Source organism: Marmota flaviventris, chromosome 8, assembly GCF_047511675.1.
Source record: "Marmota flaviventris isolate mMarFla1 chromosome 8, mMarFla1.hap1, whole genome shotgun sequence".
In the NCBI taxonomy this organism is placed as follows: domain Eukaryota; kingdom Metazoa; phylum Chordata; class Mammalia; order Rodentia; family Sciuridae; genus Marmota; species Marmota flaviventris.
In genome coordinates this window covers 132,752,779-132,777,956 of record NC_092505.1, presented here as the reverse complement: position 1 = coordinate 132,777,956, position 25,178 = coordinate 132,752,779, and the positions used below count along the sequence as shown (strand labels likewise).

General features: G+C 37.5%; 1 protein-coding gene across 1 annotated transcript in view; it reads left to right on the top strand.

Moving 5' to 3' along the window:
- Dock3 (dedicator of cytokinesis 3) overlaps positions 1-25,178 on the top strand; it is a 589,868-nt gene that overhangs the window by 251,540 nt on the left and 313,150 nt on the right. Inside the window, exon 5 of the mRNA XM_071614941.1 lies at positions 17,935-18,083. Within this exon, the coding sequence (XP_071471042.1) occupies positions 17,935-18,083 (149 nt within the window). The remainder of the gene's footprint in view (positions 1-17,934; positions 18,084-25,178) is intronic.

Genomic DNA, 25,178 nt, shown 5'->3' with positions numbered 1-25,178 from the left:
AGACCAATAGAATAGAATAAAGACCCCAGAAATAACCCCATTCATATGACCAAGTGATCTTTGGCAAGAGTGCCAGGAGTATACAATGAAGAAAGGATAATCTACTCAGTAATGGTGTTGGGAAAACTGAATATCTACATGCAAAAGATTGAAAATTGACCTTATCTTACACTATTAAGTAAAAATCAACTCAAAGTAGATTAAAGACTTAAAACCTAGGTGAAACTGTGCTGATGAAAAGAAATTGACCCAGTTGTTCTACCCTCTCTACCAGCCTGTAATTGTAATTTAATAAATTTCAATCCAGCTATTCTCATTAAAAATACATATGGTGCTGGGGATATAGCTCAGTTGGTAGAGTGCTTGCCTTGCATGCACAAGGTCCTGGGTTCTAATCTCCAGCACCATAAACAAAAAAACATATGGTTGTATATAACCATATAATGTTATACCTGATAAAATTATTGTTAATCTGACTGGTCTAAGGAATTCCCAGATAACCAATGAAATATTATAGATTCTGGGTGCCTCTGAAAGATGATAATTTGAACCAGTAGACTGAATAAAAAAAAATCACCTTCACTAATATGAGTGGGTATCATTCAATCTGTTTACATCCTAGATACAATGAAAAGGAAGACAAAGGATGACCACCCTCTCAGCTAAGACATACATCTTGTCCTATCCTGGAACATCGGCATTCCTAGTTCTTGGGCTTTTAAAAAATCAGACTTGGGGTGGAGAAGTCTGTGACTTAGCAATAGAGCCCTTGCCTAGCATGTGCAAGGCCCTGGGTTCAATACCTAGCTCCACATAGAAAAAATATAGAGAGAGACCCAGACCAGTACATAACCTCTTTTGCTTCTCTATTCTGAGCCCTTTAGACTCTGAATACCAAAATTGACCTCTCTGGTTCTCCAATTTGCAGATGGTGAGACTGTGGGCAACTATAACTATCTGAGCCAATTAGTAAGTCCCCTCATATACACACATGTATCTTATTGGTTCTGTTTCCTTGGAAAGCCCAAACTCACTATAATTCTGTACCTCTATAACCTGATGACACTGTTGAAATTTACTGAAAATATTAACTTTAAATCATATAAAATAATTCTATTTAAGCTTTTTTTTTTTTTTATTGTTGGCTGTTCAAAACATTACATAGTTCTTGATATATCATATTTCACAATTTGATTCAAGTGGGTTATGAGCTCCCATTTTTACCCCATATACAGATTGCAGAATCACATCAGTTACACATCCATTGATTTACATATTGCCATACTAGTGTCTGTTGTATTCTGCTGTCTTTCCTATCCTCTACTATCCCCCCTCCCCTCCCCTCCCCTCCCCTCCCCTCCCCTCCCCTCCCCTCCCCTCCCCTCTTCTCTCTCTGCCCCCTTTACTGACATTCGTTTGTCCCCCTTGTATTATTTTTCCCCTTCCCCTCACTTCCTCTTGTATGTACTTTTGTATACCTCTGAGGGTCTCCTTCCATTTCCATGCATTTTCCCTTCTCTCTCCCTTTCCCTCCCACCTCTCATCCCTGTTTAATGTTAATCTTCTTCTCATGCTCTTCGACCCTACTCTGTTCTTAGCTACTCTCCTTATATCAAAGAAGACATTTGACATTTGTTTTTTAGGGATTGGCTAGCTTCACTTAGCATAATCTGCTCTAATGCCATCCATTTCCCTGTAAATTCTATGATTTTGTCATTTTTTAATGCAGAGTAATACTCCATTGTGTATAAATGCCACATTTTTTTTATCCATTCATCCATTGAAGGGCATCTAGGTTGGTTCCACAGTCTAGCTATTGTGAATTGTGCTGCTATGAACATCGATGTAGCAGTGTCCCTGTAGCATGCTCTTTTTAGGTCTTTAGGGAATAGACCGAGAAGGGGAATAGCTGGGTCAAATGGTGGCTCCATTCCCAGCTTTCCAAGAAATCTCCATACTGCTTTCCAAATTGGCTGCACCAATTTGCAGTCCCACCAGCAATGTACAAGTGTACCCTTTTCCCCACATCCTCGCCAGCACTTGTTGTTGTTTGACTTCATAATGGCTGCCAATCTAACTGGAGTGAGATGGTATCTTAGGGTGGTTTTGATTTGCATTTCTCTGACTGCTAGAGATGGTGAGCATTTTTTCATGTACTTGTTGATTGACTGTATGTCCTCCTCTGAGAAGTGTCTGTTCAGGTCCTTGGCCCATTTGTTGATTGGGTTGTTTGTTCTCTTATTGTCTAATTTTTTGAGCTCTTTGTATACTCTGGATATGAGGGCTCTATCTGAAGTGTGAGGAGTAAAGATTTGTTCCCAGGTTGTAGGCTCTCTATTTACCTCTCTTATTGTATCTTTTGCTGAGAAAAAACTTTTTAGTTTGAGTAAGTCCCATTTGTTGATTCTAGTTATTAACTTTTGTGCTATGGGTGTCCTATTGAGGAATTTGGAGCCCGACCCCACCGACTGTAGATCGTAGCCAACTTTTTCTTCTATCAGACGGCGCGTCTCTGATTTGATATCAAGCTCCTTGATCCATTTTGAATTAACTTTTGTGCATGGCGAGAGAAAGGGATTCAGTTTCATTTTGTTGCATATGGATTTCCAGTTTTCCCAGCACCATTTGTTGAAGATGCTATCCTTCCTCCATTGCATGCTTTTAGACCCTTTATCAAATATAAGATAGTTGTAGTTTTGTGGATTGGTTTCTGTGTCCTCTATTCTGTACCATTGGTCCACCCGCCTGTTTTGGTACCAGTACCATGCTGTTTTTGTTACTATTGCTCTGTAATATAGTTTGAAGTCTGGTATCGCTATACCGCCTGATTCACACTTCCTGCTTAGCATTGTTTTTGCTATTCTGGGTCTTTTATTTTTCCATATGAATTTCATGATTGCTTTCTCTATTTCTACAAGAAATGCCGTTGGGATTTTGATTGGCATTGCATTAAACCTATAGAGAACTTTTGGTAATATCGCCATTTTGATGATGTTAGTTCTGCCTATCCATGAACAGGGTATATTTTTCCATCTTCTAAGATCTTCTTCTATTTCTCTCTTTAGGGTTCTGTAGTTTTCATTGTATAAGTCTTTCACCTCTTTTGTTAGGTTGATTCCTAAGTATTTTATTTTTTTTGAAGATATTGTGAATGGAGTGGTTGTCCTCATTTCCATTTCAGAGGATTTGTCGCTGATATACAGGAATGCCTTTGATTTATGCGTGTTGATTTTATATCCTGCCACTTTGCTGAATTCATTTATTAGCTCTAATAGTTTCTTTGTAGACCCTTTTGGGTCTGCTAGGTATAGAATCATGTCATCTGCAAATAGTGATAATTTAAGTTCTTCTTTTCCTATTTTGATGCCTTTAATTTCTTTCGTCTGTCTAATTGCTCTGGCCAGTGTTTCGAGAACTATGTTGAACAGAAGTGGTGAGAGAGGGCATCCCTGTCTTGTTCCAGATTTTAGAGGGAATGCCTTCAATTTTTCTCCATTCAGAATGATGCTAGCCTGAGGCTTAGCATAGATTGCTTTTACAATATTGAGGTATGTTCCTGTTATCCCTAGTTTTTCTAGAGTTATGAACATAAAGGGATGCTGTACTTTGTCGAATGCTTTTTCCGCATCTATCGAGATGATCATATGGTTCTTATTTTTAAGTCTATTGATGTGGTGAATAACATTTATTGATTTCCTTATATTGAACCAGCCTTGCATCCCAGGGATGAATCCTACTTGATCATGGTGCACAATTTTTTTGATGTGCCTTTGTATCCGAGTGGCCAGAATTTTATTGAGGATTTTTGCATCCAAGTTCATTAGAGATATTGGTCTGTAGTTTTCTTTCTTTGAAGTGTCTTTGTCTGGTTTAGGTATCAGGGTGATGTTGGCCTCGTAGAATGAATTTGGAAGTTCTCCCTCTTTTTCTATTTCCCGAAGTAGCTTGAAAAGTATTGGTATTAGTTCCTCTTTAAAGGTTTTGTAAAACTCTGCTGTATACCCATCCGGTCCTGGGCTTTTCTTAGTTGGTAGTCTTTTGATGGTTTCTTCTATTTCCTCAATTGATATTGGTCTGTTTAGGTTGTCTATATCCTCCTGACTCAATCTGGGCAGATCATATGACTTAAGAAATTTATCGATGCCTTCACTATCTTCTAATTTATTGGAGTATAAGGATTCAAAATAATTTTTGATTATCTTCTGTATTTCTGAAGTGTCTGTTGTGATATTGCCTCTTTCATCCCGTATGTTAGTGATTTGAGTTCTCTCTCTTCTTCTCTTCGCTAGCATGGCTAAGGGTCTGTCGATTTTGTTTATTTTTTCAAAGAACCAACTTTTAGTTTTGTCAATTTTTTCAATTGTTTCTTTTGTTTCGATTTCATTGATTTCAGCTCTGATTTTAATTATTTCTTGCCTTCTACTTCTTTTGCTGTTGTTTTGCTCTTCTTTTTCTAGGATTTTGAGATGAAGTATGAGATCATTTATTTGTTGGTTTTTTCTTTTTTTAAGGAATGAACTCCAAGCAATGAATTTTCCTCTTAGAACTGCTTTCAATGTGTCCCATAGATTCCGATATGTTGTGTCTGTGTTTTCATTAATCTCTAAGAATTTTTTAATTTCCTCCTTGATGTCTTCTATAACCCATTGATCATTCAGTAACCTATTGTTCATTCTCCAAGTGATATATTCTTTTTCCTTCCTTCTTTTATCGTTGATTTTCAGTTCCATTCCATTATGATCAGATAGGATGCATGGTATTATCTCTACTCCTTTGTATTGTCTAAGAGTTTCCCTGTGACATAATATATGATCTATTTTTGAGAAGGATCCATGTGCTGCTGAGAAAAAAGTGTAACTGTTTGATGTTAGGTGGTATATTCTATATATGTCAATTAAGTCTAGGTTATTAATTGTGTTATTGAGTTCTATAGTTTCCTTATTCAACTTTTGTTTGGAAGATCTGTCCAGTGGTGAGAGAGGTGTGTTGAAGTCTCCCATGATTATTGTATGGTGGTCTATTAGACTCTTGAACTTGAGAAGAGTTTGTTTGATGAACATAGCTGCACCATTGTTTGGGGCATATATATTTATGATTGTTATGTCTTGTTGGTGTATGGTTCCCTTGAGCAGTATGTAGTGTCCCTCTTTATCCCTTTTGATTAACTTTGGCTTAAAATCTATTTTATTTGATATGAGTATGGATACTCCTGCTTGTTTCCGAAGTCCATATGAGTGATATGATTTTTCCCAACCTTTCACCTTCAGCCTATGTATGTCTTTTCCTATCAAATGCGTCTCCTGTAGGCAGCATATTGTTGGGTCTTGTTTTGTGATCCATTCTACTAGCCTGTGTCTCTTGATTGGTGAGTTTAAGCCATTAACATTTAGGGTTATTATTGAGATATGGGTTGTTCTTCCAGCCATATTTGTTTATTTATGTTACTAAACATGGTTTGTTTTCCACTTTGATTATTTTCCCCCTTTAGTGTCCTACCTCCCACTGTTGGTTTTCATTGTTATTTTCCATTTCCTCTTCCTGTAATGTTATGCCAAGGATGTTTTGAAGAAATGGTTTTCTAGCTGCAAATTCTTTTAACTTTTGTTTATCGTGGAAGGTTTTAATTTCATCTTCCATCCTGAAGCTTAATTTCGCTGGAAACACAATTCTTGGTTGGAACCCATTTTCTTTCAGTGTTTGAAATATGTTATTCCAGGATCTTCTAGCTTTCAGAGTCTGTGTTGAAAGATCAGCTGTTATCCTGATTGGCTTACCCCTAAATGTGATCTGCTTCCTTTCCCTTGTAGCTTTTAAAATTCTCTCCTTGTTCTGTATGTTGGGCATCTTCATTATAATGTGTCTAGGTGTGGGTCTCTTATGATTTTGCACATTCGGCGTCCTGTAGGCTTCTAGGATTTGGGGTTCTGTCTCATTCTTCAAGTCTGAGAAGTTTTCTCGAATTATTTCATTGAATAGATTGCTCATTCCTTTGGTTTGAAACTCTGTTCCTTCCTGTATCCCAATGACTCTTAAATTTGGTCTCTTGATGTTATCCCATATTTCTTGGATGTTCTGCTCATGGTTTCTTAACAGTCTTGCTGAGCTGTCTATGTTCTTTTCAAGTTGAAATACTTTATCTTCATTGTCTGATGTTCTGTCTTCTAAGTGTTCTACTCTGCTGGTAGTATTCTCAATTGAGTTTTTAAGTTGGCTTATTGCTTCCTGCATTTCTAGGATTTCTGTTTGTTTGTTTTTTATAACCTCTATTTCCCTGTATAGTTGATCTTTTGCTTCTTGGATTTGTTTATGTAATTCATTGTTGAAGTGATCTTTCATTGTCTGATTTTGCTGTCTGATGTCTTCCTTGAGACTCCAGATCATCTGAAGCATGTATATCCTGAATTCTTTATCTGACATTCCATCAGCTGCAGCTATTACCTCTTCTAAAGTTGAGTTGACCTGCAATGCTTGTGGTCCTTTCTTTCCTTGTCTCTTCATACTGTTCGCGTTCCTTTCTTCTTGGTGAAACTGTTGTGCTATTGAATTTTCCCCCTATATATTTATATTGGTCTTGTATAGTTGCAAAGTCTTCCTCGCAGGCACGGGCGGCGGCTCTGCCCCTCCGCCAATTGGGGCAATGTGCCTACCACGCCGGCAGGCCGCTGGGCCTGCTCTGCCAGTCGGTAGCAGGTCCGCCGTCCTTGCAGGCGCGGGCGGCGGCTCTGTCCCTCTGCGGGCCGCTAGGCTTGTTCTGTCGGTGGTCGCCGTTCTGCCTACTTTGCAGGCGCAGGCAGCGGCACTGCCCCTCTGCAGGCCTCTGGGGCTGTACTTCCAGTGGGTCGCAGGTCCGCCTACTTTGCAGGCGTGGGGGGGGGGCGGCTCTACCCTTCCTCAGGCCACTGGGCCTGTTCTGTCTCTCGGTTGCAGGTCTGACCTGTTCTGATGGTGGTCTCAGTTCCGATTACCTTGCAGGCGTGGGGGGGAGGGGGCGGCTCTGCCTCTCAGCAGGCCGCTGCTCCTCTTCTGCCGGTGGGTCGCAGGCCCGCCTACCTTGCAGGAGTGATTGGAAGCTCTGTCCCGCCGCGGGCCACTGGGCCTTTTCTGTCGGTGGTCACCCTTCCCCTACCTGGCAGGCGAGGGGGATGGGGGGCGGCTCTGCCCCTCAGCAGGCCGCTGGGCCTGCTCTGTGTTTGGTCCCAGTTCCCTCTACTATGCCGGCGCAGGGGCATGGGGCGGCTCAGCCTCTCAGCAGGCGGCTGCTCCTCTTCTGCCGGTGGGTCGCAGGCCCGCCTACCTTGCAGGAGTGATTGGAAGCTCTGTCCCGCCGCGGGCCACTGGGCCTTTTCTGTCGGTGGTCACCCTTCCCCTACCTGGCAGGCGAGGGGGGTGGGGGGCGGCTCTGCCCCTCAGCAGGCCGCTGGGCCTGCTCTGTGATTGGTCCCAGTTCTGTCTACTATGCCAGCGCAGGGGGAGGGGGCGGCTCAGCCTCTCAGCAGGCGGCTGCTCCTCTTCTGCCAGTGGGTCGCAGGCCCGCCTACCTTGCAGGAGTGATTGGAAGCTCTGTCCCGCCCTGGGCCACTGGGCCTTTTCTGTCGGTGGTCACCCTTCCCCTACCTGGCAGGCGAGGGGGGTGGGGGGCGGCTCTGCCCCTCAGCAGGCTGCTGGGCCTGCTCTGTGTTTGGTCCCAGTTCTCTCTACTATGCCGGCGCAGGGGGAGGGGGCGGCTCAGCCTCTCAGCAGGCGACTGCTCCTCTTCTGCCGGTGGGTCGCAGGCCCGCCTACCTTGCAGGAGTGATTGGAAGCTCTGTCCCGCCCTGGGCCACTGGGCCTTTTCTGTCGGTGGTCACCCTTCCCCTACCTGGCAGGCGAGGGGGGTGGGGGGCGGCTCTGCCCCTCAGCAGGCCGCTGGGCCTGCTCTGTCTTTGGTCCCAGTTCCCTCTACTATTCTGGGGCAGGGGGAGGGGGCGGCTCAGCCTCTCAGCAGGCGGCTGCTCCTCTTCTGCCAGTGAGTCGCAGGCCCGCCTACCTTGCAGGAGTGATTGGAAGCTCTGTCCCGCCCTGGGCCACTGGGCCTTTTCTGTTGGTGGTCACCCTTCCCTTACCTGGCAGGCGAGGGGGGTGGGGGGCTGCTCTGCCCCTCAGCAGGCTGCTGGGCCTGCTCTGTGTTTGGTCCCAGTTCTCTCTACTATGCCGGCGCAGGGGGAGGGGGCGGCTCAGCCTCTCAGCAGGCGGCTGCTCCTCTTCTGCAGGTGGGTCGCAGGCCCGCCTACCTTGCAGGAGTGATTGGAAGCTCTGTCCCGCCCTGGGCCACTGGGCCTTTTCTGTCGGTGGTCACCCTTCCCCTACCTGGCAGGCGAGGGGGGTGCGGGGCGGCTCTGCCCCTCAGCAGGCTGCTGGGCCTGCTCTGTGTTTGGTCCCAGTTCTCTCTACTATGCCGGCGCAGGGGGAGGGGGCGGCTCAGCCTCTCAGCAGGCGACTGCTCCTCTTCTGCCGGTGGGTCGCAGGCCCGCCTACCTTGCAGGAGTGATTGGAAGCTCTGTCCCGCCCTGGGCCACTGGGCCTTTTCTGTTGGTGGTCACCCTTCCCCTACCTGGCAGGCGAGGGGGGTGGGGGGCTGCTCTGCCCCTCAGCAGGCTGCTGGGCCTGCTCTGTGTTTGGTCCCAGTTCTCTCTACTATGCTGGCGCAGGGGGAGGGGGCGGCTCAGCCTCTCAGCAGGCGACTGCTCCTCTTCTCCTATTTAAGCTTTTTTATATGTAAAATTTTTGTATGTTTTGTTTTTTATTCTTTCCCACTTTATTGGTGAATTAGCATTTTACGTACTTATGGGATTTGTTTTTACATGTTTATACATGCACACACAAAAATGTATGTTTTAAAGAAAATAATACTAATATATATGCATATGCCTAATTTATAATTATATGTGTGTGTGTGTGTGTGTGTGTGTAGCAAAATAAATTTTATGATGTACAATTAAAAAGCGATTTGGAAACCACTGCTCTAAACTACCTCTAACATAAGCAAGTATATGCATCCCTATATATTGTTCAACATAAAAATCATGAACCTCATTTCTTGTAGTTTACAGAGTAGTTTTATACATTGTGGTGCAACCATCTGATGTCAGCTTGTTGTGCTCTAGGACCAGTGTCAAAATTTATTTTTCTTTCTAAAGAAAAAAATTATGAATAGTTTTTGTTTACCTTATTCAGAGTAGCATAGATTTCAAAAGTAAAGATTTATTTCACCAGAAAGATTTCTCTCATATGAGAAAGCTAGACCAAAATAAGTACAAAGGAAGAGGATCCCATGAACATAGAAGGGAAATTATTCAAGTATAGGAAGGGGATTGAAAAGTGAGGAGGAACAGGAAAAGAGAGGAAACATGGAGTGAAATCAATCAGTTTATAATATGTACATAAATGAATATATCACAATAAATTTTACCTTTATGTATATCTGTAAAGCACTAATTTAAAAAACATAAATAAATACAAGGAAGATCCATGGAGTAAAGGAAGGGGGAAAGAAGAATGGGGGAAAAGAGGAAGTACTGGGGACTGAAGTGGAACAGATTTATATTTCATGCATGTATGCTTATGTCAAAATGAACCCCAATGTTTTGTATAGTTATAATGCACTAATAAAAACAAAAAAGTTTTTAAAACACACAAAACCAAAGCTGTACTTTTTATAAGTAATTAAAACATAAAAGGAAAAATAGCATACAAATCAAGATTGTAATTACCCATACGAGGTTGAAAAGGATTATTAGAGAGTTGTGCTCATGGCAAGACTGAAGAACAATGGACAAACATGGAACGCTTGTGAGATTACTGTGGTCATTGTTTGGAAGTACATCTAGAAGACTAGGTGATGTTTGGGAGTCAGGACCAGAAGAGAATGTCTGCTACAGGGAAAATAAGGAAAGTGATATGCTAATAGCCACAGTTACAAAGCCCTTACTAGGTGCCAGGCACAGTTAATCTGTATAATAACCCTATATAGATGTCTCTCTCTCTCTCTCTCTCTCTCTCTCTCTCTCTCACACACACTCTCTCTCTCTCAAATAAGAGGAAACCAAGGCACAGAGAGAGGTTAGTAAATTTGCCCAGAGAACTACAGTTGCCAAAAAGACAAAATATCAAGAGTTCTAACTGAAGCTAGTATCCTCACTCACTGTGATATGTTATTTCTACATTAAAGAATTATTAAACTCCAGAACAAAGATCAGTAGTTGGAAGGTAGAAAATGTTCTGATATTGTTTTTGATAGTGGTAAACTTGAGAAGTACACTTGGAAAAAGCAGGGGTAAGTCATTTGTACTTTTATTTAAGGTTCCTAGTCATCCTCTGACCACAGTAAGACAGACTAAAAGAGAGAAAGAAAGGGAAAATAGGGAGAGATAATTTCATCAAAATAGAGGAAAAAATCAATAGAGTAGATGAAAGGGATCAGGGAGTAGAAAGAAGAAAGGACTGGAAAAGGGAAGGACAGTAGAATAAACCTAACCAAACTTTCCTATGTGCAGCCATGGATGTGGCATGGTTGGGCCCAGCACCGGGTGTATCCCTAGGACATTGATTAGAAAACAGAAAGTAAACTGTAAATGGATTGAAGAGGGATCAGTAGAGAGGTGATACGGGAACTGGTGGGGATTGAGGATGGAGTGAGTGCTGGGATTGAATGGCAACAGATTGTTTTCCCTGCTTTTGTGATAATATCAGGGTATATACTGGTGTTATATATAACTAAAAAGAATAAATTTAAAAGAGAAAGAATGAGAGAGAGAGAACTAGATGTAACCAAAGGTAGAATTGAGCACAACACAATGCCTTTAATAAGAACTCCTTGCAATCACTGCACTGTATAAAACAACTGCTGCATCTTTAGATAAAGTATCATGTCAAGTGTACCTTCTTTTTCTTTGCTGCAGCAGGATGACTCAGATCCTAAGGGAGCTTGGAAGGCAGGGTAGCTACTATACACAACTATATACTGTCACCAGAGTATAATGGTATCAAATAGTAGATTCCATGCTGTAGTCAAGAGACCAAAAATATCTCCCATGCCTTTTCTGCTGTGGAATGTGTTTCATTTCTCTTCTGTCCTGGGAATAAGATGTATAAATGGCCTAGCTTTTGTGCTGATTCTAACAAGGAATCAATACATTACAGTAGGTTTTACTAGTTCCATTTATTAATATTTAAATTTGTAAACAGTAGTGAAATCTAGATCCAGAATCTGCTAAACTCTGTGGCCCATAGCAACCTACTTGAGGTAGGGGATGGAGCAGGGTCTTTTATAATAGGAGTTATTCAACTTCATATTTTAAAAAAGTCAAAGATACAGGCAAATGTGTGTTTTAAAATTATATATTAAAAATTCTTAAGTATTTAATAAAAATATCAATTCTTGGTTCCATCTCTCCCCATTCTCGGTTCCTACTCCACACTAATTTTCAGCTCTTTTTGCTATTTCTTCTGATATTTTATATTTCTAAATAATATTCTCTTAATGAACATCTTATTTTTTTATATTTTAGATATCACTTAATGATATCCCTGTTTTAGAAGAGAACAATTAAACTGAGTGCTCATTTCCCTACACATATACTCTTAATCTTCCATACTGCCAAAATGCCTGCATCACCATTTTTAGTCAATATCAGTTGCTACTATGCTTATATAACTATTTCCACATATAGTAAACTAAGATTGCATTTCTGTCTTGTACAACTGTTTTTTGTAAGTTTTTCTTAAATTTAATCATTCTTATTTTTAATGTGCTTTGTTCCCTCTGTTTTCTATGTCCCAAACTTGTAGCAGAGATGAAAATCTCTTTTGAGTATGTTTGAACACCTTAGGTATTTTATCAGTTAATTTTTCTCAGTTATATCCTATATGGAGCCCTACCACCTCTTTGTTAATCTGGCTTGAGAATTTTCTGTGCTTCTCTCCTGGGTTACTTTGTCTCATAGGTTAAATCAGTCTCAATTTAATTTTTTGTTTACTTTTCTATTTGGTGAAACACTTTCTATAACTTCATGGAAAAAATGTATGAGAGAAAAACTTTATTAAAGGTTTTGCATGTTTAAAATGTACTTTTCTTTGATTGACAGTTTGACTGGATATAAACATTTTTATTACAAATGAAACACAGAGTTTTGAAAGCATTGATTCTAGCTTCTAGTGTTGAGATATATTTATGTTATACCATTCCAATTTCATTCTGGTACCTTTTACAAATCGTTCTCCATAAAAAATTGCTGAATCTTTTCATCCTTATTGTTCTGAAATTTTAGAAAGATCTTCTTTGTGTATTTTTTATGCTGTCTACACAGCCACTTCTTTAAACCTGGAAACTCATTTTCTGGTATATGCAGTTGTACTTCTTTGACATTTTCCTTCTCTGTTTTCATATTTCTGCTTCTTAGATCTCTTGTATTAGAATTGGACATCCTGGAATGATTCACTAACTTTATTATATCCATTGTATTGTATTGCCTTTTTATTCTACTTTCTGGCATAATTCCTCATTTTTACTAAATTTTATTTTAAATTAAGGCTGTCCTGTTTTAATTTCCAGAATCCTTTTTGAATTCTCTGGGCACTCCCCTCGAGCTTAGTATACTATTCTTCTTTAATGGATGTACTATATTCTCTATGCTACCTAAAAATATAAATTATTTGAAATATAATTGAAATTTTCCTTTACTTCTGAATTTGTCTCTATTACTTCAAGTTTCCATTTTTCTTATTATTTTTTATCTTTTTTCTTCATATTGGAAGCTTTCCCTATTATATGGTGTTCTTTGTTCATTCATATTTAAGATTAAGACATTAAGTTGTAGAGGAAAGCTCTGGGAATAATGCTAGTGTTTATTAATTGGTGGACATTACTTCAGAGTGATCAAAATTAAGGGAGAAGCAAGGCAATATCGATATGTCTGGATCTTTTTCCCCTGGGATAAGTTTTCCAATGAAGAATACTTCATTTTCCTTCCTAGGAAGATACAAGACTATTAGCACTTTGGAGATTCTACTATTTACTATATAATTTCTTACTCTTCCTCCCCATCTTTAATGTGGTAACCCCACCCTTAGCTCTGTTTTGTGTCCCCCCCCCCAACATGTATAGCCTCTGTTTTAACTTCTGCTGAGAGAACTGTCAAGTAGAGAAATCTAATCATTAGATTAAGGAGTGGATAGTGGTATGAAGGTCTTTTAAAATACTTTTTGTGTTTGAGATAGTCTCCCTATTTTTTCAGATTAGCTTCCAGTTTTTGGTCTCAAGTAGTCCTCTTGCCCCACCCTCCAAAGGAGCTGGAAATATCTACATGCACCAATATGTTTGTCCTTTTTAAAGACTTTTAATCAATTCTATTCTTTCCATATCCATACATGAACACACATACACATCTTCAAAAGTTCTTGGTACTCTAATCCAAGAGCCTTTATACAGAGGTGTAACAAGCTTGGTTATTAATGATTCCTCCCCACCTTCCACCCTCCCTACTTGTCTTCCCCTAACCAACTCAGGGCTTAGTTTTCAGTTGTCTATTCTTTTCCAAAATCATCTACTTTCCATTTTTAATCTTTAATATTTGGGGAGGGGAAAGGATTTGGGCTGGTTTCCTATTGTTTCCCTCTAAGGTGCCTAGGAACTTCACAGAACAAAAATGATCAGTCAAAAATATATGTAAAAAAGTTCAACATGTCTACTAATTAGAGAAATGAAAATCAAAACCACACTGAGATTCCATCTCAATCCAGTGAGAATGGCAATTATCAAGAATACAAGTAACAATAAATATTTGTGAGAATGTGGAAGCAAATATACACCCATGCATTGCTGGTAGGACTGCAAATTGGTGCAACCACTCTGGAAAACAATATGCAGATTTCTTAGAAAACTGGAATGGAACCACCATTTGATCCAGTTATTCCACTCCTTGGCATATACCCAAAGGACTTAAAATCTGCATACTACAGTCACTCACCCACATCAATGTTTATAGCAGCTCAATTCACAATAGCTAAGCTATAGAATCAACTTAAAGATGCCCTTCCGCAGATGAATGGATAACTAAAATGTGACATATATACATGATAGGATATTATTTAGACTTAAAAAATAAAACTATGGCATTTTCCAGTAAGTGGATGGATCTGGAGACTATCATACTAAGTGAAATAAGCCAATCCCAAAAAACCAAAAGCCAAAGGTTCTCTTTGATATGCAGAAGCTAACACACAATAAGGAATGGGGAGGGAAGAATAGAACTTCGTTGGATTAGACAAAGGGGAATGAAAGGTAGGTAGGGCGGGTATGGAAATACGAAAGATAGTGGAATTAATTGGATATTACTTTCCTATGTTTATATATGAGTACATAACCAGTGTAACTCCACATCATGTCCAACCACAAGAATGGGAAATTATACTCCATATATTGCATAATATGTCATATGCATTTTACTGTCATGTATATGTATCTAAAAAAAATAAAAGAAAAAGAAAAGGTGCCTGGGGAAGACAGATTAGGGACTGTCTTTAAGTAGGCGTTTGTTCTGTCTTATGTAGAAGGGCTGACTGTGAGCCTGAGGATGACTCTGCCCCACTGCCTACTGGTAGGTAAGCTTGCCCTGTCCGAAACTGTCAATGGGTGCCCTTGAATGTATCACTGACATGAAAAACTGCAGCCTGTTTTTCATGTCACTGATACATTCCTTACCTTTTGATTGGATTTGTTTACTTCTTATTAAGATATGTTTTAGGTGATAGAATATTATATAAACTAAGATAGAGTGTTGAAAATCTTAGCTCTCCTGCAAATATTTGGGTTGTGAGAAAGGATTGAAGTTCTAGTGTGCTATTTGGGCTATCAAATCTCTAAGGGAGGACAGAATATGTTTAGGTTGAGGGTGGGGTAAAGATGATATCCTGGCCCTTGAGAGAAAAAGGAAGTAGATTGTGTATGCACATCCATATATTAGTGAACAAAAAGAATTTCCACATTGCCTCTTGACATTTTTATTTTTGCTTAAAATCAGGGTGAAATTTTGGGCCTTTTTTTCTGTCTTTCATATTCAATTGCAAGCCTTTGCTAACAGTGGTATGCAGTAACCTATAATGAAAGCTTGTATTGCTGGACTTAAATGTAGTTTTGGCATAAAGTTCAATTGGGTAGGAAGTATTGAAATTTAGAAATGTTTATATTTTACTGGGATGAGGTGGGATATATGACAAAACACTTAGAATAGAGTTAAAGGTTACTTAATGGTAAGAGACTTTTAAGTAGTATTGTAATGAATAAAAGAATACTAGAGAGTTTCAATAAACTCAAATTCTTATGGTTAACTTGCTAAAATGAAAATGAGAAATAAATCATCCATTTAAGTGTAAATAAAGGAATGTTCAAAAAAAGAAGGTAAAAGGGAAAATATTGAGACTCTTACCTTAACAGCTTGAAATTTAAATGCACTTGAGTTTCCATTAAAATGATTTTCATATAAAAGTTTTAAGTCGTCATGACAGGATATTTATTCTTTTTGAGAATCATAGTACTTTTGAAGTAATTTTCTTTTAATTAGATTTATAACCCTATATTAGCTTATATTAATCTGTCTTTAAGTATTTGTAGTACTAACACACACAAAATTAAAGTATACAGGAGAATATGTGTGGGTTATATGCAAATACTGCATCATTTTACATAAAGTACTTGAGCATCCTTTGATTTTGGTATCTACTGAGTGGGGGGTCCTGCAGATACTGAAGAACATCTGTGTATCTAAGCTAAATCTTCCCCCTTTGTCCTGAAGCCCTTTCTTCTTGTGTTTTCCCAATTTTAAAAAACCCTCCTTGATCACACATTATCCTTCTACCCCATTTTTCTACTTCCAGTCATTGCAGATTCTTTGAAAGAGTTGTCTGTGCTCTTTTCTCACTTCCTTCTCTCATATTATCTCCTGAAGTCCAGGCATTTTATCAGAACTACTCTTATGGAAGTCAGTGACAGCCACCACAATTGTAAATCTTCTGGCCAATTCTTATTTCACATTTATTTAACCTGCATTTGATGGCACATTTGAAGCAGTACTTTCTCCTGACCCCAGCCAGCTGACCCTTGGCCACCTACTATCCCTACTCTGCTTTAATTTTTCTTCTTAGAACTTAACACCGCTTTTAATTATTTGTCTATTATCTGTTTCTGCTCTCTAGGAAAAAAAAAGTGCCATGAGAACAGGGACTTTTGGTCATGACAAAGTGAGAGCATTTAGCATATGCCACAAAAGCATTTGTTAATTGATGAGATGAATGTTTATGTATGTATCATATTTTGCATGTAGTGGATTCTTGTGTATTATTTGATAAGAAGATGTTAATTCTAACTTTCTATTTTAAATATAGGTGGTTCTCTTTTCTCAATATGAATGGCATGCACAGGAAACACATATCACATTGTCTTTATTATTAATCTTCAAGATTTCAATTTTCCAAGTAGTATAGTTGCTTAGACTTTCCTGCTTTTTGAGCTGGCAGGAATTTGTGACTCTACCATTTTGTCAGTATTGTCTATTATCAAAGTGCTTAACTTTTCTTTATGCATCATCTAAATAGAGGACAAGTTGATACAATTATACTACATGTTTTCTAAAATCTTCTAATTAAAAATAATTCCTTTTAAGGGCTGTAGTACAGTTCAGTGGTACAGCACTTGTGTAGTATGTGCTAAGCCCTGGGTTCAATCCCTAACCCTGCATTTTAAAAAATAATAATTTCTCTTTGAGATGTACTGCTTGGACTTTTAGCTAAGTCAAGTAAAGATGGACCTTTAGAAGTCTACTGCTCCATTAGATATTTTCTAATTTATTATGATATTTCAAACATTTTAATTATAAGATGACTACCACCTAAAAAACACTAGTTGTTTGAACTTTCTTTATTCTTAATTTTATTTATAGCTACCTAAATCAAGCTTATTTTGAAAACTGTCTTTTTTAGGGTAAATCCTACATAAATATTTTACTAACACTATGGTGCATATTGATCTGTCTTTAAAGCATTTTTCATAGATTGGTTGCATTCTAAGAATTTCAGTTATCCTACAAAGTTATACTTCTAACAGAAATAGAACCCTAAAGATTTTAAGGTCAAGATTTTACTTGTGAAGAAATAGGACTTCTGTATTCTGAAGTACATCTTTTTTTCTGAAACATCTAACTCTCAGTGTACTTACATTTTTACTTGTAAGGTAAAAACTACTATGAGGTCCATAATTAAGTCCATTACACTGTTTCTATTAACTTCTATAAAGGTGACACTTTTTATTAAACTGAAAAGACTAGAAATCTATGACTAAGGATGCACACTGTTTGGAAAAGCTAAGGAGAAAGCTAGATGGGACCTAGAAACCAAGAAATGAATCTCACTTCAGAGACTATCTTTATATTAAAACCTGGCTTTAAAACTTTATATTAAAACTGCCTTTAAAATAGGGCAAGTGCTTCTCCCTTTTCCTCTTTCAGCTGATTGTACTTCCCAGAGAATTCAGATATGTTGCTGGATGGTTGAATTTTTTGCTGTTAAGTACATTATAACATGTCAGAAAACAGGTTTGGGCTTCTGTGTAAATTGCTGTTTTGATTAAGTTTTACAACTTTGATTTACTGGGAAATGAATGCTCCAGAATGGGTGTAGAGATGGCACTTATGCATGATCCAATTATATTGGATCTATGATCACTTACATTACTTTGTTAGGTTATCACTCACTATATGCAGATGTTTAGATAATAGCTCCTCTTTACATTGCCTTTATGGTTCAAAGAAATGAACACTTTTCATAGTTTAACTGTTTGTCTTTCTCTTTTCATTCCCTTTCCATATCCCTTTTATATTTCACCCAACACCAAAAATGCCCTTTCAGAAACACAAAGTAGATCTTTTCTACAAACTTCGCCATGTGATGAATGAACTTATTGACCTGCGAAGGCAGCTACTGTCTGGTCACCTGACTCAGGATCAGGTACGGGAGGTTAAGCGGCACATCACCGTGCGCCTGGACTGGGGTAATGAGTAAGTATGACTATTATCTGAGCATCTCTCAGTTTCCATTATAATAACTCAGTCCTTATGGAAGTTAAACCTAATTGAAGCTTCTCCTTAATAATTAAGACAATGTTATATGTTCCGCTATGGTCTCATTATTATTGCTAGGTGCAAAGGACACTCATTGGTTCTAGTCTGAAATTCATATTCATTCTCACAACTGGAAAAATGAATAAGAGCTAGACTCTCCTCCAAAGTTTCTTCCAGCTCAAATTTCTTGATTCTAGACCTCATTAATCAGAATACAATCTTTTTTTATCATATGGTGCTTTTTGAAAATGTTGACTCAGTGTCCTTACATTTTATAGCCATACAGTGAATCTGAATAGGAAAAAACTACAAATGAGAATTCTCTATATTTCTATTTCACAATATTCTTAAAATATTATTTTTTTCTTTTCATTCAAAGAATCCTGCATTTATACAGTGGGTATGATTATTTGTTATTGCCCTGGAAGTAAACTTCTAATAATTTGGCATGTGAAGTTAGGATAGATAGTATTCAGATGTTATTTCTCCCTAGATTTAATAATCAATGTGACTTTCAGTTTGCTTTTTTCATTCTCTTAAAATTGGGTTCCTTCAATTTTGAAGTAACCAGTTTGCATCCTACTTAACTGTATGTCTTCAATTCTTCTCCTTTAAGACATCATTGAAATGACAGAAAATAAAAGAAATTGGAGGGGGGGCCACCAATAAATGAGATATATAAACGCATTTATGGAACCTGGAAAGTACATAGAAGTTTACTGACAGAAGCACCTCAGTATATGTGAAGGGAAATTTAACTGAGGGAGCCAGTCTGCCCTGCAGCTCCCAAAAGGAGGTTGATAGTAAACCTGGGGTCTTAAAAAATGAGTTGTTTTAAAAGTTTGTATAGGAATAATCTACCCCAATGAGCAGAATGCATGACCAGGCATTTCCCTTTCAGATAAACAATATGAAAACCAACAGTGTGGAAGAAAACTGGGCAAAAAGGATGAATTGAAACCTTGTTGCAAAGCCCTCTACATTCTGGCATTTAAAATTTTCAAAGTAAAAGAACCACATCCCCCCCACTTACCTGAAAATAAAGCTTGCCAATAATCTACCCAGGTATAAGAATTCCCTAGATTTCTTCCAGTACATTTTAGGTCTCATGAACAATCAGGAATAATAAAAACCAGGGTAAAATACCCAGACCCAGAAGAAATAACATGTCCCAAGGAAGAAGTAGAGATTCATAAAGAACTTGAAAAACATAACCTTCTTGTAGAAAATCCAAGAAATCCCACTATGTAGAATAAGATTCTAAGAAAAAGCAATGGAAAATTTGACTTCCAAATTAAAACTTTAAGAATGAAAACACAAATTTTATGTAAGTTGCTTGAACATAAAACAAAAGGATGGTAAATAATTGAGGGGGGGAAATTTAATCCAGGAGGGTACATTATTATACAACTTTCAGAAAAAGAATAAAGGCAATAAAAAAGAAATTCTGAAGAAAGAAAGAGAATTTCCTAGAGCTGCAGAAGGGCAGTCTTAGAATTAAAAGGGCCTATCATATACTTATTATCATGAATTGAGGAAAAGACAAAACAAACAAAAACTCTACAGTGAGGCACATTCAGATATTTTAATATTCCAGGGATGAAGATAAGATCCTTAAAGATTTGAGACAGAAAAACATGTCCTTTTAACAAACAAACAAACAAAAAGAATCACACTTGTGTCACAAGTGTTAATCATTAACACTGGATGCTGGAAGATAATAAAGTAGAATCTTCAAAATTCTTTGGGGAAACAATTTGCCAGAGTTTTGTAAATAATCCAACTATCTAAATGTGAGGATCAAATAAAGCCATTTTTAGGGACACATAATAGCTACTACTTAGGAACCCTTTCTGTAGAAGGGACTTGAGGATATGCCCCTGCCAAATGATAAGTCAGGAAAGAGGAAACAAGAAATCTAATATCTGAGCACATCCAAACCTAGAGTAATACTTGTCAGTAGAAAAAGAAAAAAAAACCAAATTAGTTATTTAAAACCTTTTTTTAAAGTGAACAGCATTCTACTATCCTTGTCTGCTTTTGTTTACTTACATCCTACCTTGACTGTTAACAAGACTGCTTCATATACTACTTGTTTAATATAATGTGAATTCAGGTATAGATAGGTCAGACAGTGTTCTCTAAATTTGGCTGTGGACAATAAAAAACTAAATAAAATTTAGAAATGTTAACTTATAATATAACCACTTATGCTGTTTCCTCAACCCCAAACACTACTGTTTGATATCATTGCTTTTATTTTAAAAATCAATTAAAATATAATAATTATAAACAATATTACTCTGTCTTAAATTGTTACACTTGAACTGATGATATGGTGATAATATTTATGTAATTTATTATGTCACAATTTAACTGCAACTATAAATACCAGTAAATATAGGTAATGAGTTTAGGAATATCTTATAAAGATTGAAAACAAACCAAATTTTGCAATCTTAATGATGATAACTTCAAAGTTAAATATGACAGAATAGAAACAAGTTCAAAACATCCTTGAAGAAAGCTAAGAACATTATAATGCCTGTCAGTAAATTATAGAGCTACTGCACCTTTATTAGTAACTTTTTCTCAGTGAAGTAACTGTGTATTGGAGGGGCAGTTATGTATCTATTTCAACAAACAGTAATCAGAAACACAGTTCCATTTCCCTCCCCACTTTCCCTTCTCTCTCTCTCTCCCCTGTTCCTTCTTTTCCCCTTCTTTACTCTGCATCTTCTTCCTTTTTTACCACCCTTCTTTTTCTTCATGTACTTCTTTACCTTCACAACCCTCTTCCTTTATCCCCTCCCCCACTTTATCTTATCCCCCAGTGGAAAATATAGTTACTTAAAAACCTAAATAAGAATTTTGTATATCTATCACTATTAAAAGAAAAAGATATATTGCTTTTAAACTAATAGGAATATTCTTTCAGGTTCTTGCTTGGGCTTACTCTTTTTAATAATTCATCCTATTTTGAAAGAAGAGATTTTTTTTCAAAAAAAAACTAATAATAAAGTCCAAAGTTATTTCATAACATTGAATTAAGTAAAAGAAACCATTCCACACAAAAACTAAGAACTAATAACCACATCCATTGTTCCCATTTTATGCCCTAATAGTTTCATATATCTTGTTCTACCACACTTGTAAATTTTAATAAAACATTGAAGCTTAACACATATTGAGATGTGGCAGATCCATAATCAGTGATTGCTGAGCGTATTTGTGTTTTAATTGATGTAAGTAAACATTAATTATGTAATTTTAAATTATTATGCCTTCTTTATAAACTCTCATATATATATTATGCCTCTGCATTTTCAGAAATTATTTCAGAATCTCTTAATACTAGCTGTTAATTTTTTATTGCATACATATACTACATCACTGTTCTGACTTATTTTCATTATTATAATGAAATGCTATTATGCCCGCCCAAGACAAGTGTTCCATTTTGCTTTGTGAGGAAACTAATACTGAGAAGCACTTTTCCCAACAACAGTAGTAGAGGTACACTATATTAGATTGTTTGTATCCAGAACTGATCCCCAAAGTTGTACACTTTTGCAGAACCTCTCCATCTTCTAATTATTTGTGTGAGTCTTAAAATCAGGCAACTTGTGGCCAATATTTCTATTCCATGTATTATTTTATCTTTCTTTTCTTCTCCAAGTATTAAGACTGCCTGTCCCATATTGTGTATCTGATTTAACATTCAGTTAGAACCTCAAAAGATAGAAATTGAATGGGTTTTACTCTTCATTTAGGTTTTAAATTAAATACAGAATTTTCCACATCTGCATAATAACCATTTTTATTTTGTTTCTTGAGATTAACAATTAATTATTTGAAAAAAATGAATATTTGAATATTTGGCCTTAAATTTATGTAACTTACATATTTTGACCCATTGTGCATGTGTAGATTCACTCTGTAAGTAAAAATTATTAAAATTATGTGGGGTAGAAACGAGCACTTAAAAGAGTGTGTTTTTATATTTTTAAGAATTTCAGTACAGGGCTGGGGATGTGGCTCAAGCGGTAGCGTGCTCGCCTGGCATGCGTGCGGCCCGGGTTCGATCCTCAGCACCACATAAGAACAAAGATGTTGTGTCCGCCGAAAACTAAAATAAATAAATAAATATTAAAAAAAAAAAAAAGAATTTCAGTACAGGTTGGGCACAATACAAAACTGTGTACAAATGAGTCATTATCTCTACCTACAAGATCCTATATCGAGAATAAATCAGTTAATTTTACTCACTCCTAAGAAAATTTGAAGTAATTTGATTAGTACCGTAATTTTAATTTATTAATTTAATATTTTCAATACCTTTCATAAAACTCTTAAATTTCCTCTTTATCTATTATTGTATCACTACAATAAATACAGCATAGTTAATTTAATATTGCAATAATCCAGGACTGACACAGACTCTACTTCAGAAATATTAATAGTAAGTATTGAGGGTTTATTGAACACATATACTACATCACTTTTCATGGACTCAATTAAATTCTTTGTTATAATGAAATGCTACTATACCTTTGTAAGATAAGAGCTCCATTTAGAAAATTGATCTCTGACTTAGAAAAATACATAAGTAAGAAGTAATTATATAATTTATAAAATTTATATCTCTTCTTTAGGTAAAAAGTGCTTATTTGAATAATATGAAACATAAGGTTTTATTGAATTAAAATGTTTCTATACATTATGTCTCAAATGAAATAATTTTTATCTGTATTTGTGAACTCACAAAATTTAAGACAAATCACTAATAAATTTATAATTCTAGTTCTTTTATTATTTCTTTCCTTCACTGTCCTGCTATCACTTTTCTCTCTCCCCCTCTTTTCTACTTTGTCTTTCAGATATTCATCTGTCATTCATGTTCTTTTCTTCCCATTAAGCTTTTATGTCCCTCATCAAGGTAATTGCTCTTGGACGAAGCAACACAAGCAGTGGTTTGGTTTGTAATGTGTAGAGAATATCTCCCAATGAGTTTCCCCTGAGATTTTTTTTTTTTGGCTAGGACCTGGAAAGGTTTATGGCTCAGTACTTTCTTTTAAGGTCATGTTGATATTTTGTAGCTTCAGGACATGTGAAATTAGCAGAAATTTTCAGTGACTCCTCAGTTAAGGTTCTTCTGATACCTAGTGGTATACTCGTCAGTTAATATCTTGCTCTATTCCAGCAGTCTGGGATGGCTGGATGTGTTTAAAGTGTGTATGTCAAATTTTATGTTCAAATCTCTCAGTTTCTCTTTCTACATCATTTCCCCCTCTATCTCTCCCTCTCATTCTATCTCTAGATTAGCTCATCATTATACCTTGTAATTAGCACGGTGCTTTGGTAGATATACTTGGTAGGCACTATTTGAATGTATTTGATAATAAAATTGGTATGTTTTCATATCTGGTGGACACTTTTAACCAGTTTGTATTTATTTCCTTCTGAATTGATGTAATTTCATCTCTCAAACTATTTTGACTTGAAATTATTACAATCCACTTGTAGCCCTTGGTACTTAGCTTTCACAGTTATTAGTAGAAGGGTAGAAGGTATAATGCTTCAGAGGGAGATAGTCCTAGCTTTAAAAAAGCCCAGTTCTGCTACTTGGAAGCCTAAAGGAGGAGGATCACAAGTTTGAGGTCAACCTGGGTAACTTAGAAAGACCCTTGTCTAAAAATTTTTAAGAGTGAGCGAGCGAGAGAGAGAGAGAGAGCACCCATGAGTGTTGGGAATATAGCTTGGTGGAGTATCCCTGAGTTTATTCTCTGGTACAGCAAAAGAACAAAAAAACTACTTATCTAACTTCTTTGAGCTCAGTTTCCTCAGAAAATGGATCTAATACTACCTATTCCTCATAGTACTTAAATACAACATACATATAGCATCTAGCCCAAGTAAATGTTTGGTACAAAGAAGCTATTTTTATTATAGCTTTTTATATATTATTAAATAAATATTCTGTATTTTCATTGGTATAGTTATTATATGTATGCTCTCTTTATATATGCATTAGAAAAGGCCACTGCCCACAAGGACTCTTAATATCTCCATTCTTTCTCAATCAATTCTGGAGAGAATTAAGGCCTAATGCCCTACAGCATCCATTGAGTATAATTAATTAACTTCACATTATTTTATGACTTATGTGAATCATATGAGGAACCTTAGGAGAAGAGAGAAAATAGAATATAGAACATTAAAAAGAAATGTAAAATTTAAAGAATTTTGTTTTGAGATTCAGAGCATCAGAGAGCTCTACCTATAAGAATGTAATGTCAGGTGTATGTCTCTTATGCACTGCTGTGTTCAGCATGAGCCTAGCATGGAGTAGGTTAAATGAAAATACAGTAATTTTGTGAAGACTGTATACCTAAGCAATTAGGCTATTTTTGAAAATTCAAAATTCAAAAATTAGATAACTTTTGAATATGTGGCTGTACATAGATGCTTGCCATCTGTTTTATCTGAGTTTTAAATTCAGACTCTATACCTCTTTTATCATAATCCCTTTCCTTGACCTTGGGAGGTCAAGCCCAGTGGCCCAGACCTATTCACATCAGCCTCTGCAGGGACCAGGCACACAGCACACCTGGTCCACCCCTCACCCAGTGGGGCAGAGACCACCAGAGCCTAGCCTTTGGCACAAGACCACCCCTTCTGACCAGCAGTCTACTGTGGGAGGTCAAGCCCATCGGTCCAGATACACTCACACCAGCCTCTGTGGGGCCCAGGAGCACAGAAGATTAGGTTTACTCCTTTCCTAGCAGACACTTTCCTTTCCAGCAGGGCAGACACTCACCAGAGCCTAGCCTCTTGTGCAGGGCTGTCCCCTGTTACCAGGAGACTGCCATGGGAGCCAAAATCCAGCCCAGACCACCCACATCAGCCCATGTGGGATCCAGGATCTCAGTAGGCACAGTTCACCCCTCCCCAGCAGGGCAGAGACCACCAGAGTCTAGCCTTTAATGCAAGACTGCCCCTTCCAACCAGCAGACTACCACAGGATGTCAA